Here is a 14041-nt window from a genome sequence, read left to right on the forward strand (position 1 = left end):
GATCAAAATGAACTGGAGCTTCAATCCAGGTGAATTACCTTACCAGTACATTGTAAAATGAAGATTAAAAATTAAGGACTGAAAGTCAAAATTTCTAATTTTAATAGCTAGTGTATTTAACCTTCCAAAACGAATTGCTTCAAATTGCATTGCAAATAAAAACCTGTAATTAAAATTGCATTTATATACTTTGTCACGTCCTTTTCAGGGCGGTTAGTCCACCTTTGGTCCCCACCTGGCACTTAGCTCTCACCTGTGGCTCCCCGTAGCTGTTTGCATGCGACAGCGGCCACACCCCAGGCAACAGCTTCGACAAGCCGGCTAAACCAGGTGAGGGTAGCCGACGGGTCTCAAACCCTCAGTGAGATAGGGAGTTGTCTATCCCAGCATGTGAAGACAGTCTCCGGCGGATTGAGCGGACGAGACCAATGGAAGTTCCAATGGTCAAGAAGGCGGGCTCTGCAAGCGTTGTGGAACGTGTAGAGCAGGACAAGACACAGAAGATGTCCTGGTCATCCACTGCGCCTAGTCCCATCTCCAGCCGTCTAGACTCTGTCTTGCCACTGGATCCAGATGGGAATTGGGAAGAGAGAGTGAGGCTGACGCTGCGCATCTCTCCCTCACTTAAATCCAAATCACGCGCTAGTCTCGACACCATCATAATGGTGTCGAGGTCCTCATCGACGTCAACGATGGACGAACAAGAAGAATATACTTTATCAAAAATGTCAATGCACAACTTTTTCCGGAGAGGCAGAGAGGGGAAAACAAATGTCAATGCAGAATTACAAAAGAAATCAGCTTTAAGTATAGGCATTCATTTTTAGTAACGCTGCTTCACAAAGCCCCATTCTCTCCAATTCATTTGCTCCTACCTTGCATTCAGTTTCAACTGGTTTAATATATGGTGATCCACGCATGGTTTGTATCTTAATGATGTGATCATCCAGCAATACCTGGATATCATCCACTGAGGACAGAATGCTTACATTCTGAAAACACAAGAGACTAGGTTACAGCATCTTATCTATAAAGGGCAATTCATAAACTCCAAATTACATCATTCTTCACTAACAGGTTACAGCTATTCACTCTATTAACTTTATACCAGTACTTTTCCCCCCAGAGTTTTCCTTTCGCATACTTACGTAGTTCACTCTTGAACAGTGTAACGTAATCTCTCTACACAAGTGCTTCTAACAGGCCCTACTCAATGATAAATTGCCTCTCGAGGTTTAGCTTCCCTTTCGGTTCCTTTGCCAATCGTTTTCATTTTATGTCCCTGGTTCTTTACCCTTCCACCAAAGGGAGTGGTTTCACTCTGTCTAATCTCGGTGGTGGCATCCGTTAGTCTCGCGAGACCATGGATCTGCGCCTGGAAAGTCTTGCTTCAGTCTGTGTTAGAGCAGCGTCTGTTGTGGTTGTCGAGTCCCACACAGGAGTGACAGTCTCGGCTGCAGCGACTGCGCTTGAAGGCACTGTCCTCCAGTGTTGTCTTGGTGCTGTTTTTCCAACGAGTGCGCTCTATACTAACCCTAACCCTGTCCCCTTTTCTATTTGCTTCTCTCAAGTTATCTCTGTCTTTCTTATTTCCCTTTAAACTTTGTGTAATCACCCTGTTCACATTTGTGTTAACAACCTGTTATTCGTCAAACACTCTTCTGCTCTTTTAAAAAAATTATTGCACCCTGTTTTTCACTGTGAAAGAGACTGGCTAATGCAACACAGTAAATATGCTGCGAAAGAGAGAAAGTACTGGATAGGTGAAACTACTCGGAATCAGGTGTTCAGGGAAATTTTGTAAAATAAATTTATAGGTTTGATCCTCCAAGAGGACCATAATCTGGCCATGGTTTGGAGGCTTGCCTGTCTCAATGACTCGGGCAGCTATGTTGGCTGGAATCAGGGCTTTATGCTTTGGCTCTTGGTGGGGTCACCCATGCGAAGCAGGTCAAAGGGGAGAGGCCAGACAAAGAGTGGTCCTCCAGTCCTCCAGGTTTGGGGGCTCAGCTCAGGGCTAATAACCCTGACTGGTAAAACAAAATTGTTACAGAAACAGCAATGAAGAATCCTTCTACATCTGAGTCCGACAGTAATCCTGAGTCTCCACCTGGGTCTTGTATGACAGACAGTAGTGAAAACCAAGAGGAAGCTACTGACACAAAGAAGGAAGCCCTGAACACCATCAGAGATGGAAGACCTTTATTGCTGCCGAAAACGCCACTGGCATAACAGGCCGTAAGTAAGAATGCAGGTGAAGTAAATAATCATCCAAGTTGACTTAGTTCGAAATATACTCACCGTGTCCCTATACTTGGTAAAGTTGAAGGTGCACTCCACCCATTCTGCTTTCATTTTAGCAAGAGCTTTCTCCAGTGAGTACTCTTTGCTTGCTGCTACTCCGATCTCTTCCAATCTAAACAGACAGGATGGTGGGTCATTTTATTACTTATGTAAATACATACAGAACTTCCAAGTAGCACTTGTTGACTTTCCATTACAGTTACTATTTGTACAATTTGCTAAGACAAGCACATACACAAATAAACATCTCATTTTCTGAAACTCTTTTCCTTAAGCCTAATTATCATCAGACAATAAACTTAATAGATTTGAACACACGATTCCCTAATTTTAAAAAAAAACTTACTCATACAAAAAAATTTAAAACAAAGTTCCTGTTTGGCCTTTAATTAACCTGATAATCAGACAAGTATTGCCATTGCTAACTGACTGAACAAGCATAACAATGTCCTCCCCACACCAAGGATCGGTCCATGAGCTCTCCCATTTCCCATTTCTCTGATGGTTCTATCTTGTATCTTTCTGACCGTTTTGCACTTTATCTTGTGATTTTTGGTTTTTAAATATTAATTCCTCCATACTGTCTATTCATTTAACTAAAGCAATATTGTTTTGCTATTTTGATAATAACTGGGCATATTAAAAGCTGCATCCAATAACAATATTTTCTGCTTTATTATTAATTATTTTAAAGCTATTCATGAAATATTCACATTACATTCATTCAGTTGTTAGTGAGCTGTTATATTCAAGCAATAATGCCTGCTCGAGACAACTTCCACTCCTTAAATTATCCTTCCTCGTAAAAATATTGAGGTTTTCTTTGAATATCAATGCTTTAAATGAGGGGCACAGGGTTGTGTGCAGAACTGTAATAAAGAGATTTTGGCCCTCTAGTTCTGGACACTTTTAAATGAAAATTATGCATGATTCCAGACCAATAGCATGGAATACTTTCAAAGCAGTTCTCTTGGCATGCAAAACATTTCCTTAAAAATTTATTAACATAGATACACACACACACACACACGCACAAGAAATATATGATCAAATATTATGTATTAATAAAGGGCAAAAATTGAAATGAAAATTCAATTGCATTTTCTCCATTCATTACCAATTAATGTGCAGTAGAGCGAATAAATGAAATAGTTACAAATGAATAAACATGTAGAACATAGTGACTATTATCAGAATTTCTGCATTCTATACACACAGATTACTGTGCAGTGGGGCGGCATGGTAGCGTAGTGGTTAGCACAAAGCTTTACAATACAGGCGACGCAGGTTCAATTCCCGCTGCTGTCTGTAAGGAGCTGTGACCAGGTGGGTTTCATCTAGATGCTCCCGTTTCCTCCCACAACGCAAAGACGTACCGATTGCTGTTAGCTGGTCATTGTAAATTGTCCCACGATCAGGCGAGGGTTAAGTCGGGGGTTGAAGGGCGTCTGGGAGGCCTATTCTGCACTGTATCCCAATCAATCAATAGATAAATAAAATTTGACCAGGAATAATGCTGATGGTGCAGAGCAAATAAATAGTTATGCATTCATCCAGAACATAAAAGAAATGCAAAATAGTTCATTGATGAAGGATGTCAGAAATACTGACACAGAGCAGTTACTCTTTATCTGCAAAGAGATCATAGGAAGGTGCTACCACATATTAAGCAGTCAATTAATCTCTGCAGCCCCTTGGTCTATTCGTGCACAGACTGCTCTCTGTACTGAGTAGGGTGACTGAGTTCTTTTCAGTGAGAAAATGGCTGAACGGAGAAGCTGCTGATGCTGGAAAAATTAAGTCTATTAAGTGCTTACTTATCAAGGAACTTTTCAAGTCCAATTTCTAGCATCTCCTGCAAGGTGGTGTCTTTATTGGGTTTCACTTCAAATCCAACAACTGCACTGATCTGTGGACACCAAATGAAGACAGCACAAGTTATAAGTTGCCAAAATGTGTAATTTAAATGGAAGAAAATATTTCCAGTTTAGTCAAAATGTATTCTTTTTAATCTTACAGCAACACCAATCTTAAGGCAGCTGTAACTATTTGCACAAATTTTACACGAAAATGCTGGAAAAACTGATGCTGCAGAGCTAAAGTTGCTTCTAGTTGCCAACCACACCCCAATGCTGAACATTACATTCCAAGTGGAATCAGACTGTGTAGAGATTTCCCATCACCTCCCACTTGAATTGTTTTTGACTGTTTTTTTGGACATCTGAAAGAAATGTGTAGTCTGCAATGGGTCTCCCATACTCTAAAATAAATACTGAATAAAGCACAAATTTATTTAGTACAAGTTACCCTAAGGCAACTTGCAATTGAGAGCTGACTTGATCCTTAGCGGTGAAAATTCCTTCTATCATGTTATGGGTTCATTCCTGGGGATCGGGGCCAAAGCAAACTGGAAAGGAAAAGAAATGTTATCTTCTGGATAAATTCTGCCTCCTCAACTCCTCGGGTTTAGATAACTGGCAGCACTGCAAATATTTAAAACTTCTAAATGTCCAAGGCAATAAAAAAAAAATCCAAACAACAGGAATTCTGCAGATGCTGGAAATTCAAGCAACATACATCAAAGTTGCTGGTGAACGCAGCAGGCCAAGCAGCATCTATAGGAAGAGGCGCAGTCGACGTTTCAGGCCGAGACCCTTCGTCACGAAGGGTCTCGGCCTGAAACGTCGACTGTGCCTCTTCCTATAGATGCTGCTTGGCCTGCTGCGTTCACCAGCAACTTTGATGTATGTTGCTTAAAAAAAAATCCAAGTTTCTTTTCTATTCACTTTGCAGTCAGGCAAGTATTTCCTGAGCATTCCTAATTGGTCTTGAGATGAATGTTGTGAGTCATCTTCTAGAATCACTGAAATCCTTCAAGTCAAGATACTCCTTATGAATGAAGTCACTGGAGAAAAGTACTGGTAGATACAAAGTAGCTTCTTTATTCGACATAACAAGGTATAGCAGGCTGGCTGGCCCAACATGGGGCTTGATATTTTATGTGCCAAACATCGAAGGACAATTCCATATTTACAATGTATGGACAATGAAACTACGTACAACCTTCACAGCTCCCCATTCGCATCCACACCACAGACATCCAAATGAATTTTAATCAGCATTGTCCAGTCTGGGATTCACTGCTTTTTGGAACCCACTGTTCAGAGCTGCACTCCAAATTACATCCACAATCCATATTCAGATGTGAAAGCTGCTAGCCAAAGTAAATTGCTAAATGTATATGTCCTAAACCCAAAAATCACTCTAACACTCCTACTATGCTGTTGGGGAGACCGCACCAGGGTTTAGACCGAGCAGTGATAAAGGAACAGCAGTATTACTCCCAGTCAGAATGATGCATGGTTTAGAAGGGAACATGCACAATGGTGGTGCTTTCCTGTGCCTGCGGTCTTTGTCCTTTTTGAAAAGAACTGTCAGAGTAGCCTAAGTGAGTGATAGTAGTGCATGTTGTAGATGGCACACACTTTAATCATGATGTAACGCTGATGGACAGAATGAATGATTAGGGGGTGGTAGGTGATATCAACCCAGAAGGCTATGTTACGCTAGATAGCGTTGTTTGTTGCTGCTGCACTGTTGAAGCAAGAGGTGTCCTCTCACTAAGTTACATTCCTGACAAGACGGTTTTGAGGAGGATCACAGAACATGGGGCACCTATTAATAGCCATCATACTTATGTGGTTAGCCCACACCCATGTCATTAGCGGTTCCCAGGATGTTTATAATGGGTCATCAATAAATATTGAAAACTAATTCAGAAAATAAATTAATAAACCTTACACTATATAAATAATACCTCATTCATTTACATAACAATCAATCAAGTTTATTAAATTTACTAACACATAATATTTCAGGATGCTTCTAAGCATGTTGCAAATAGTTCTTGCTGATTCTCCATCATAACTGTGAGAAACAGCCACGTCCTGACGCTTCACAATCCACATTCTGAGGTCCAGAGTTGGAGCACATTTGGGTCAGCAAGGATAAAACATTAGCCATGATTTTGGACATTGATAGGATAGTGCCAAGGTTGCTCAGACAGTTATGTGGGAAAATGTCAACAGAACTATGCAAAAACTAGGCCAGTCAGTCTTTGACAGTCCAGATAAATTTGGATAAAGTAAATGTGCCTTAATGACAAATCTTTTACATGAGTGCGTATGCGCACAGAGAGAAAAGGCTGTGCCATTGTCTTGATCCCTTCACTTACTTCACTTCATTATAGAGGCCGTTCTGTCCTTGCCTTGTTCTCAGTTACCCAGTGTACAGTCCCTCGATTTTCTATTCATTGACTTTACTTTATACCGGGGTTCCCAACCTGTTTGATGCCATGGACCAATACCATTAAGCAAGGGGTCCATTGGCCCCAAATGATGAAAGCTGAGACAGACCCCAGCTTTGTAATCCCTAAGAAGTAATTGTGTTCTAAAAGAACACCAAGCACTGTTCACTGTTTTATGCGTCATTTAAAATTACCTCCTCCCAGTGTCGTTCCTTGATGCCAGGATTGCAAATTGTTGAGATAATAGGTAGGAAAGGTTTAAATTTCTCAATTTTATATTTGGCATTTTCTGCCACACGTTTAGGTCCAGAGACATCTGCAAATGTTTTTGTCAGTTTGTACATTGTCCTCCACATATTTGAAACTTCATTTGTAACCTCTTCGGCATCTAGAACTTGAAAAGGTCCTAACAAATGAAGAGAATAGAAAAGCAGTCAATACAAGTCATAGTGCACTCTAGGAAAATCTAATAATCATATTCCAATATGTGACTAAATACAAGTAAATCTTGTTTTTTTCCCACATTCTCTCCTTCATGGCAACTCCTTGGGCCCCTGGCCTTCCACCGTGCTACCAATGCATTCGGCCACTGATCTCACCTACAATGCCCGTCTGGTTCAGGAGGCACACTTCCCAACCATTCGTACAGTCCACTCTCCCCCAAGGATCATCCAAACCCAGCAACTCTTCCCCAAATTCACCTCCCACCCCCCCACCCCCACACCATCATAGCTTTGGTTTCCAGCCACCCTCCACAAACCACGATGACTCTATATCAGTAGCACACAAAGGACAGGGCACAATGGATGGTCAACAGCAAGGCTTTCCTGCATTGCTCAGCTTCAGGACTGTGAACGAAACAGTCATTGACACATTTCCTGTGCTGCACAGAACAACCGGCAACTACAAAAGGAGCGACTGAACAACCAAAAGACCCAGCCACTAACCCCAGCCTCCACTCACTCGTGCCCACAATTGCAGCAGAAGACGTGGGTCCTGGATCGGCTTCTATGGCCAACTGAGAACCCAACAGACAATCTCTTAGGAAAAGAAAGACACAAACTCACCACTTAGCCATTCTTCTGATTTGGTGTAAAAGTTATATGCTGTGTTCCACAGTTGTTCATAAGGTTGCTTCTGTCCGACTGTCGCCATTAATTGTGGGAACTGGGTCACTTGATGCCCCAGCAACTCCTGTTCTTTATTTATAGCCTTTAAAAGCATAAAATGAGATTCATTATGGAGCTGAGTTAGTTTCAAACTTTCTGACAGGCATACCAATCAGTAGGTTTTGATCTCTCAATTACATTGGCTTTATAAATGTAACTAAATTTACTTATAGGCACTGGTTTATTATTGTCACATTTGATTGTTAGTGCAAATGACATTTTTCACTGTAGCTTTGATGTACTGTGCTTGATTAATATCTAATCTAAGATACAGTGCAATGTTTCTTTGCATACTTTTTACACAGGTCAGATCATTACACAGTGCACTGAGTTAGAGAAAGGTAAAACAATAACAATGCAGAATAAAGTGTAAAAGCTACAGAGAAAGTGCAGTGCAGGTAAACAATGATGTGTAAGATTACAACAAGGTAGACTGTAAGGCCAAGCGTCCATTTTATCGTACAAGAGGCCCACTTGAGGGTCTGATAACATTGGGATAGAAGCTGTCCTGAGCCTAGTGGGACGTGCTTTCAGGCTTTTGTACTTTCTGTCCAATGGAAGAGAGGACAAAACAGAATGCACAAGGTGGCTGTGAGTTTGTGCCAGCTGCTTTACTGAGCCAGTGAGAAACATAGACAGAGTCCACAGAGGGGAGGCTGGTTTCTATGATATGCTGTGCTGCTTCCACAACCACGCAGTTTCTTATGGTTATACGCAGACCTGTTGCCATTCTAAGCTGTTATGACATCCAGACAGAAGGTTTTCTGCTGTGCATCGATAAAAATTGGTAAGAGCCAACATGGATATGCCAATTTCTTTAAGCCCCTGAGAAAGTAGACACACTGGTGAGTTTTCTTGGCTGTGACTTCAATGTGGTCGGATGAGGACATGGATATCGGAAAGGCAGGACAATGCGTCACATCCAAGATGATATCAACCTCAATCCTGATAAATGGTGGAGCAGGCCCACTGGGCAAAATGTCCCAGCCTATTCCTATTTCTAATGGTCCCGTGGACAAGAATGAAAAATGAATGAAGATGGTAATGGGGACACAAAGGGAAAATTAAAATCTGGGAAAAGTGAAAATTGGGGGAAAAATCATTATCTGAAATTACCAAAGGAAAACATTGAAAACATCGGAAATCTGAAATAAAAATACCAGAAGAGCTGATTATCCAAAATTATTAAAATGATTGACTCTATAACTCAAATGTGAACCACACACTATAATGCACCGAATCAAAAGATGCAATGTTGTACCTGAAGCTAATTTTGAATTTTATTAGGATAAAGTTAGAATTTCAAGGGAACATTGATTGGAGAAAGATGCATTCTCAAAGTAAATGGCAATTGCAAGCTTTACTAAATAATAAAATGCCAAAGGCAAAATAGAGAAATAATAAAGCCAGGTCAGAACTCCACAGATTAACTTTAATTCCTACTGTGATGTTACTTTCACGACAATGTTTGGTGGTATTAATCTTGCATAATTATTCTTCCAGTACTTTAGAAATCCAAGTCTCTTCTGTGGGATAATTGATTAGGGAGGGAATTATAAATAAATTAGCCCACACTGAAAGGATCTAAACCATAGATTCTGAGCATACGGCTTTGACAGCATGTTCCAAGGGCCCTTCACATTGAAGTGGACAAGAAAGCAGGCTCCTGTACCAGGAACACTAACATATTAATTCATAACAAGCCACATCAAAAGGTTACCAACATCTAGTTCATTCATTGCAGCAGCCAGGTTATCAGACAGTTCACTGAGCTTTTCCACATTATTCTTCATTTCGTCAGTCGTTATAACTTCCTTTTTCTTGAAGCTGTCTACTTCTTTGCCATATGCCACAACTTTCTTCTGAAATTCTTTTACTCTAAACACAGAACAATATTGCATTAGCGGTAACTACTTTCATCGTATAAATTATCAGATGAAAATGGAAAAAAAAATAGATATTTTGCTAAACAGGTGATGGGATTTATTGAGCTGTCTTCTGTCCAAGTAACATTACAACTTTCACCAGCATTTTGTTTTGAGTCAATTTGAGTGGCTGGAAGTATAAAGAAAAATGTCTGTGATTGCAATTCTAATACAATGATTAAATGAATGATGTGCTAAAAACCACAGGTAAAAGCAAGCTTTCAATTTTAAAATAATCTTCGGGTCATTGATATTACTTACGATCATTGATCAATAAAAACCAACTGGGAAGTGAAGAAGGTGGTAAAAGCAAAAACATGATTAATAACATCGGCACTAATAACTGACTCTTCAAAACCCATCATTTTTATTATCTACTTAAACTAATGCCAATATTTTTTAGAGCACTGCTTAATTTAATTCTCATTTTCTGCTACAACTCTGGCCTTAGAGGTAAGAGCGAGAGGAAAAATTGTGCTGGAAGTTGCAATGTCAGTTCTCCAACACTGATGAGTTGATAGATTTCAACACAGGAAAAAACTGAAGTCCAAAAGATGAGTACGAAAGGAAATGTGGCACTGGAGTTTATATCAGGATCAAGGAGTACTTTGTGCCTCCTCCAAAATTTCCATGCAAAATGTGCAAGGTAATTCCAGCTCAATTCTCTTTGAACAGCACACCTATCTCCGCACAATTTTCACTATTTTACAAACTAGTGACAAATTAAGCATCTCTACCAAAGGGAATTCACATTTGTGCTGACAGAGCAAGTGTAATGTTCTTAATTATTTTGAAGTGATTTTTATTTTGTTAATTTTTAAGAACTTTTACAGCTTTGCTTTATGATCACTGAGTGTCAGAATTAGTGGTGAAACCTGAGGATCCTGCATGGCCGAAGCCACAAAGATGTACGGTACATCCTAGTTCAGTGAGGTTGACAAAATGCTGCAGCAGATGCAAGTGGAAGGCACCACTTGGAATGTTCAGAACTCAGCAACGTGTTTTACAAAGGGAAAAGCCAAACAATTCCATGCCAAATCGATATTCACTACACATATAAAGAGTAGATTCAAAAAAACATTCTGGTGAAATCTGACCATACAAGATACTCAAGGCCCATTCTGTATATTGACAATTTGTCAATAACCTTCCAAGATTTTATTTAAATTATTCCTGTTATGATACTACCACAAAGCCTATCAAGGGAACTTTATTTCTGAGATTCAAGAAAGAAAGATTTTTTAAGTTACAAACCGGTTCCTCAGATTATCATCTACATTTTCTCTCTTGCTTAGCAACCGGTCCCGATGTAAATCAAGCATCGTCATAATCTGTTCTGGCCAGTTGAGGACCTGACTATTCAGCTTCAAATCATCATCTTTAACATACAGAGAAAAGCCAACAGTCAGAAAGGATTATCCATACCACCTAGTTCATTATAAATCACATAACAGCACTTGTATTGCCACAGAATGAAGGATTTCAACATCTCTATTTTGCTTTTGGAGTGAAGTAACCATTGTGCAGATTAATATGTTGGCATCACGTTCTGCATCTTTAGTCATGGTATTATATTTGAATTAGAAATGAAGGAGAACTTTTCATTCTTCAAATACTGAAACATGATCATGAACACCCACTTGTGCAGCCAAGTGAACTTCAATAATTCACAAAGGAACTTACTCAGGCTTACAATATGCAGAGCATTTGGAAAACACATCTATGTAACTGAGCAGAACAAGGATTAAGAAAGGCAATGCAGCCCAATGTAATTTGCTGTAGGTGGGAAGGAGGAAGAACTTAACTACCTTCTTCCACCCATCTTATCAACACTTTCATCCTAACAATCTTTACTGCCTTTCATCTTTCTTAATTATCTCCACCTTTTCCCAGTTCTGACGGAATGCCAAACATCAATGTTATTTTGCTCTACAAAGATGTTGTTGAAATTGATGCTTATGGAGTGTTTCAAGACTGTTGCTTTGTTTGTCCATCAAAATGGCCTTTTGATTGCCATTAACCAATAATTGGACACATATTGTCCAATTATTGGTTAATGGCAATCAAAAGGCCATTTTGATGGACAAACAAAGCAACAGAATCTTCTGTAGCAACACACACGAAATGCTGGAGGAATTTGGCAGATCAGACAGTACCTATAAAGAGGAACACATACAAAATGCTGGAGGAACCTAGCAGGGCAGGCAGCACCTATGGAAAAGAGTACAGTCAACGTTTCGAGCGTTTCGTTTTATTGTTTGCACAATTTTTTCTGCATTTCGGGTGTTTGACTATCTTCTTTTTCTATTGCAAGGGTCTTGGCCCGGAACATCGACTGTCATAGATGCTGCCTGGCCTGCTGGGTTCCTCCAGCATTTTGTGTGTGTTGCTTGGAGTTCCAGCATCTGCAGAGTTTCACTTGTCTGTAGAGAGGAATATCTTTTGTGCTAAAAAGGGACTTGGCCCAAGTGGTCATTGTTTACTCTTTTCCATCGATGCAGCCTGACCTGCTGGATTCCTCCAGCATTTTGTGTCTGTTGCCCTGGACCTCCAGCATCTGCAGAACCTCTTGTATTTAGAGTCCACTGGATTTCTCTGCCTTGTTTCATTAATTTTGATCTACATTATGATGAAGTAAAGGGCTGTTATATTCCAAAACATCTTGATCTAAATATAAAAATGTCAGGCAATAACGATGCCAACATTCCTGTGCTTGGAACAGATGCCCAGTGTGTGACAAGTTTGGGAACTATTTCAACTTCCTTTTATAGTCCTGAAAATGTGCAATAACTTTTCAACGAAGGAATTAATAAAATTGGGGTCAAAGGGTATTGAGTATCTCTGAGCAATAAATTAAGAATGGATGATTTAACAAAAAAATACTTAAACCTGACCCAATACATTTATGAATATTATGAGTACTTTTATTGTTTGCACAATTTTTTCTGCATTTCGGGTGTTTGACTATCTTCTTTTTCTATTGCAAGGGTTTCCACCTTGGAGTCTACTGACCCCTCGGTTAATGGTTAGACTCCATGGCATAAAAAAGTTGGGAACCCCTGTTCTATTGGGTTTATTTGCTTTGTGGCTGCCAATAAGGTGACAAATATCAAGGGTACATATAGTATACATACTTTAGTAACAAATGTACTTTGAACTTTTGTAGATGTTTCCTTTTGGTGTTAATGAAGCCAACTCACATTCTTTGCATTTAGGTCCAATAAAGGAATTGGTTAATCTAAAAGCAGATGAAGTAAATGTGGAATACAACCACAAATACTGGAAATATTCTGCTGGCGAGACTGCACCTGCAGAGAGGGAAGCAAGAGAGAAAACTTGGAGATAATTTAGTTTCAAAGGTACAGAGAAAAATGGGGATAAAAGGCAGGAGGACCGTATGTTGAAGCAGGTGAAAGGGAGTAGTAAAGTCAATATTGAAGAAAGAGTCATTCTAAACAGAGAAGGACAAATTAAATATGAAATTATCAGAGGAAACAAAACAATAAATGTTGGAAATGTGAGATAAATGAACTGTCTTTACCCATCATCTGAAATAATCATATTTAAGTTTTGGATGTTTATAATATGTTGAAATGAAATGTGAGTGTTGTTCATTAAGCTTAAATAGAACTCAAAATCTTGATTAAGAAATTGTGATATGGCTTAGGGAAATGTGAAGATTTATTAGTAGTTTGAAACTTCTATTCAAATTTCTGACACATTAGAGACCAAGCTTCTGCACATAAATTAAATGAACAAAATTATGGTTAAAAACATAACGTTTCTATGTAACATTCAAAGTTTACTGAAGTTAAATGTAGGGAGGAAGATATCCAGTCTCCAAATTCAATGGGGAGCTGTCCCATCAGTCTAATTGCCATTAGCTATGAGGTGACTAGTATATGGATCTTCACTGCTTTACCTCTCAGTATTTCCACAGATAAGTTTTTACTGAACACATTGAATTCGCAAAACAAAAATGGAACTGAAGAAATCATAACAATATTTGTACAAATTGAAAGGATGTCTATAATTGCAAATCAAACTTGAAAATCTATCTTGCTGACCTGACAGTGTGGCGTAGTCTAGCAAAAAGTCCAGCCTGTCTGCTGCTTCAAAGATTTCTTCCTTTAGTTTCACGACAAGGACATCAGTAGCCTTTTTCATGTAAGTGTCGAGTTCCACAAGTTCTTCTGTGCTCTCAGGTACTTCACTGATCCGATCGGATATTTCCTCATACTGCTGACAAATACTAGAAAGAAAGAAACATGCATCTGTACATTGCCTTTGAGACTCGGAATGCATACTGCAGATATAGGGATTATAGACCGATAATT

The 14041-nt window shown here is 39.4% G+C and overlaps 1 protein-coding gene across 1 annotated transcript in view; it reads right to left on the reverse strand.

Moving 5' to 3' along the window:
- Nucleotides 1-14041, reverse strand: part of dnah3 (dynein axonemal heavy chain 3) — a 150834-nt gene that overhangs the window by 91726 nt on the left and 45067 nt on the right. The window contains exons 12-19 of the mRNA XM_063059569.1: nucleotides 13772-13956; nucleotides 10959-11082; nucleotides 9504-9657; nucleotides 7678-7822; nucleotides 6805-7016; nucleotides 4122-4213; nucleotides 2302-2416; nucleotides 876-992 (exon numbers count right to left, since the gene is read on the reverse strand). Of these exons, the coding sequence (XP_062915639.1) occupies nucleotides 876-992; nucleotides 2302-2416; nucleotides 4122-4213; nucleotides 6805-7016; nucleotides 7678-7822; nucleotides 9504-9657; nucleotides 10959-11082; nucleotides 13772-13956 (1144 nt within the window). The remainder of the gene's footprint in view (nucleotides 1-875; nucleotides 993-2301; nucleotides 2417-4121; nucleotides 4214-6804; nucleotides 7017-7677; nucleotides 7823-9503; nucleotides 9658-10958; nucleotides 11083-13771; nucleotides 13957-14041) is intronic.

The sequence above is a fragment of the Mobula hypostoma genome, chromosome 9 (genome assembly GCF_963921235.1).
Source record: "Mobula hypostoma chromosome 9, sMobHyp1.1, whole genome shotgun sequence".
NCBI lineage: Eukaryota > Metazoa > Chordata > Chondrichthyes > Myliobatiformes > Myliobatidae > Mobula > Mobula hypostoma.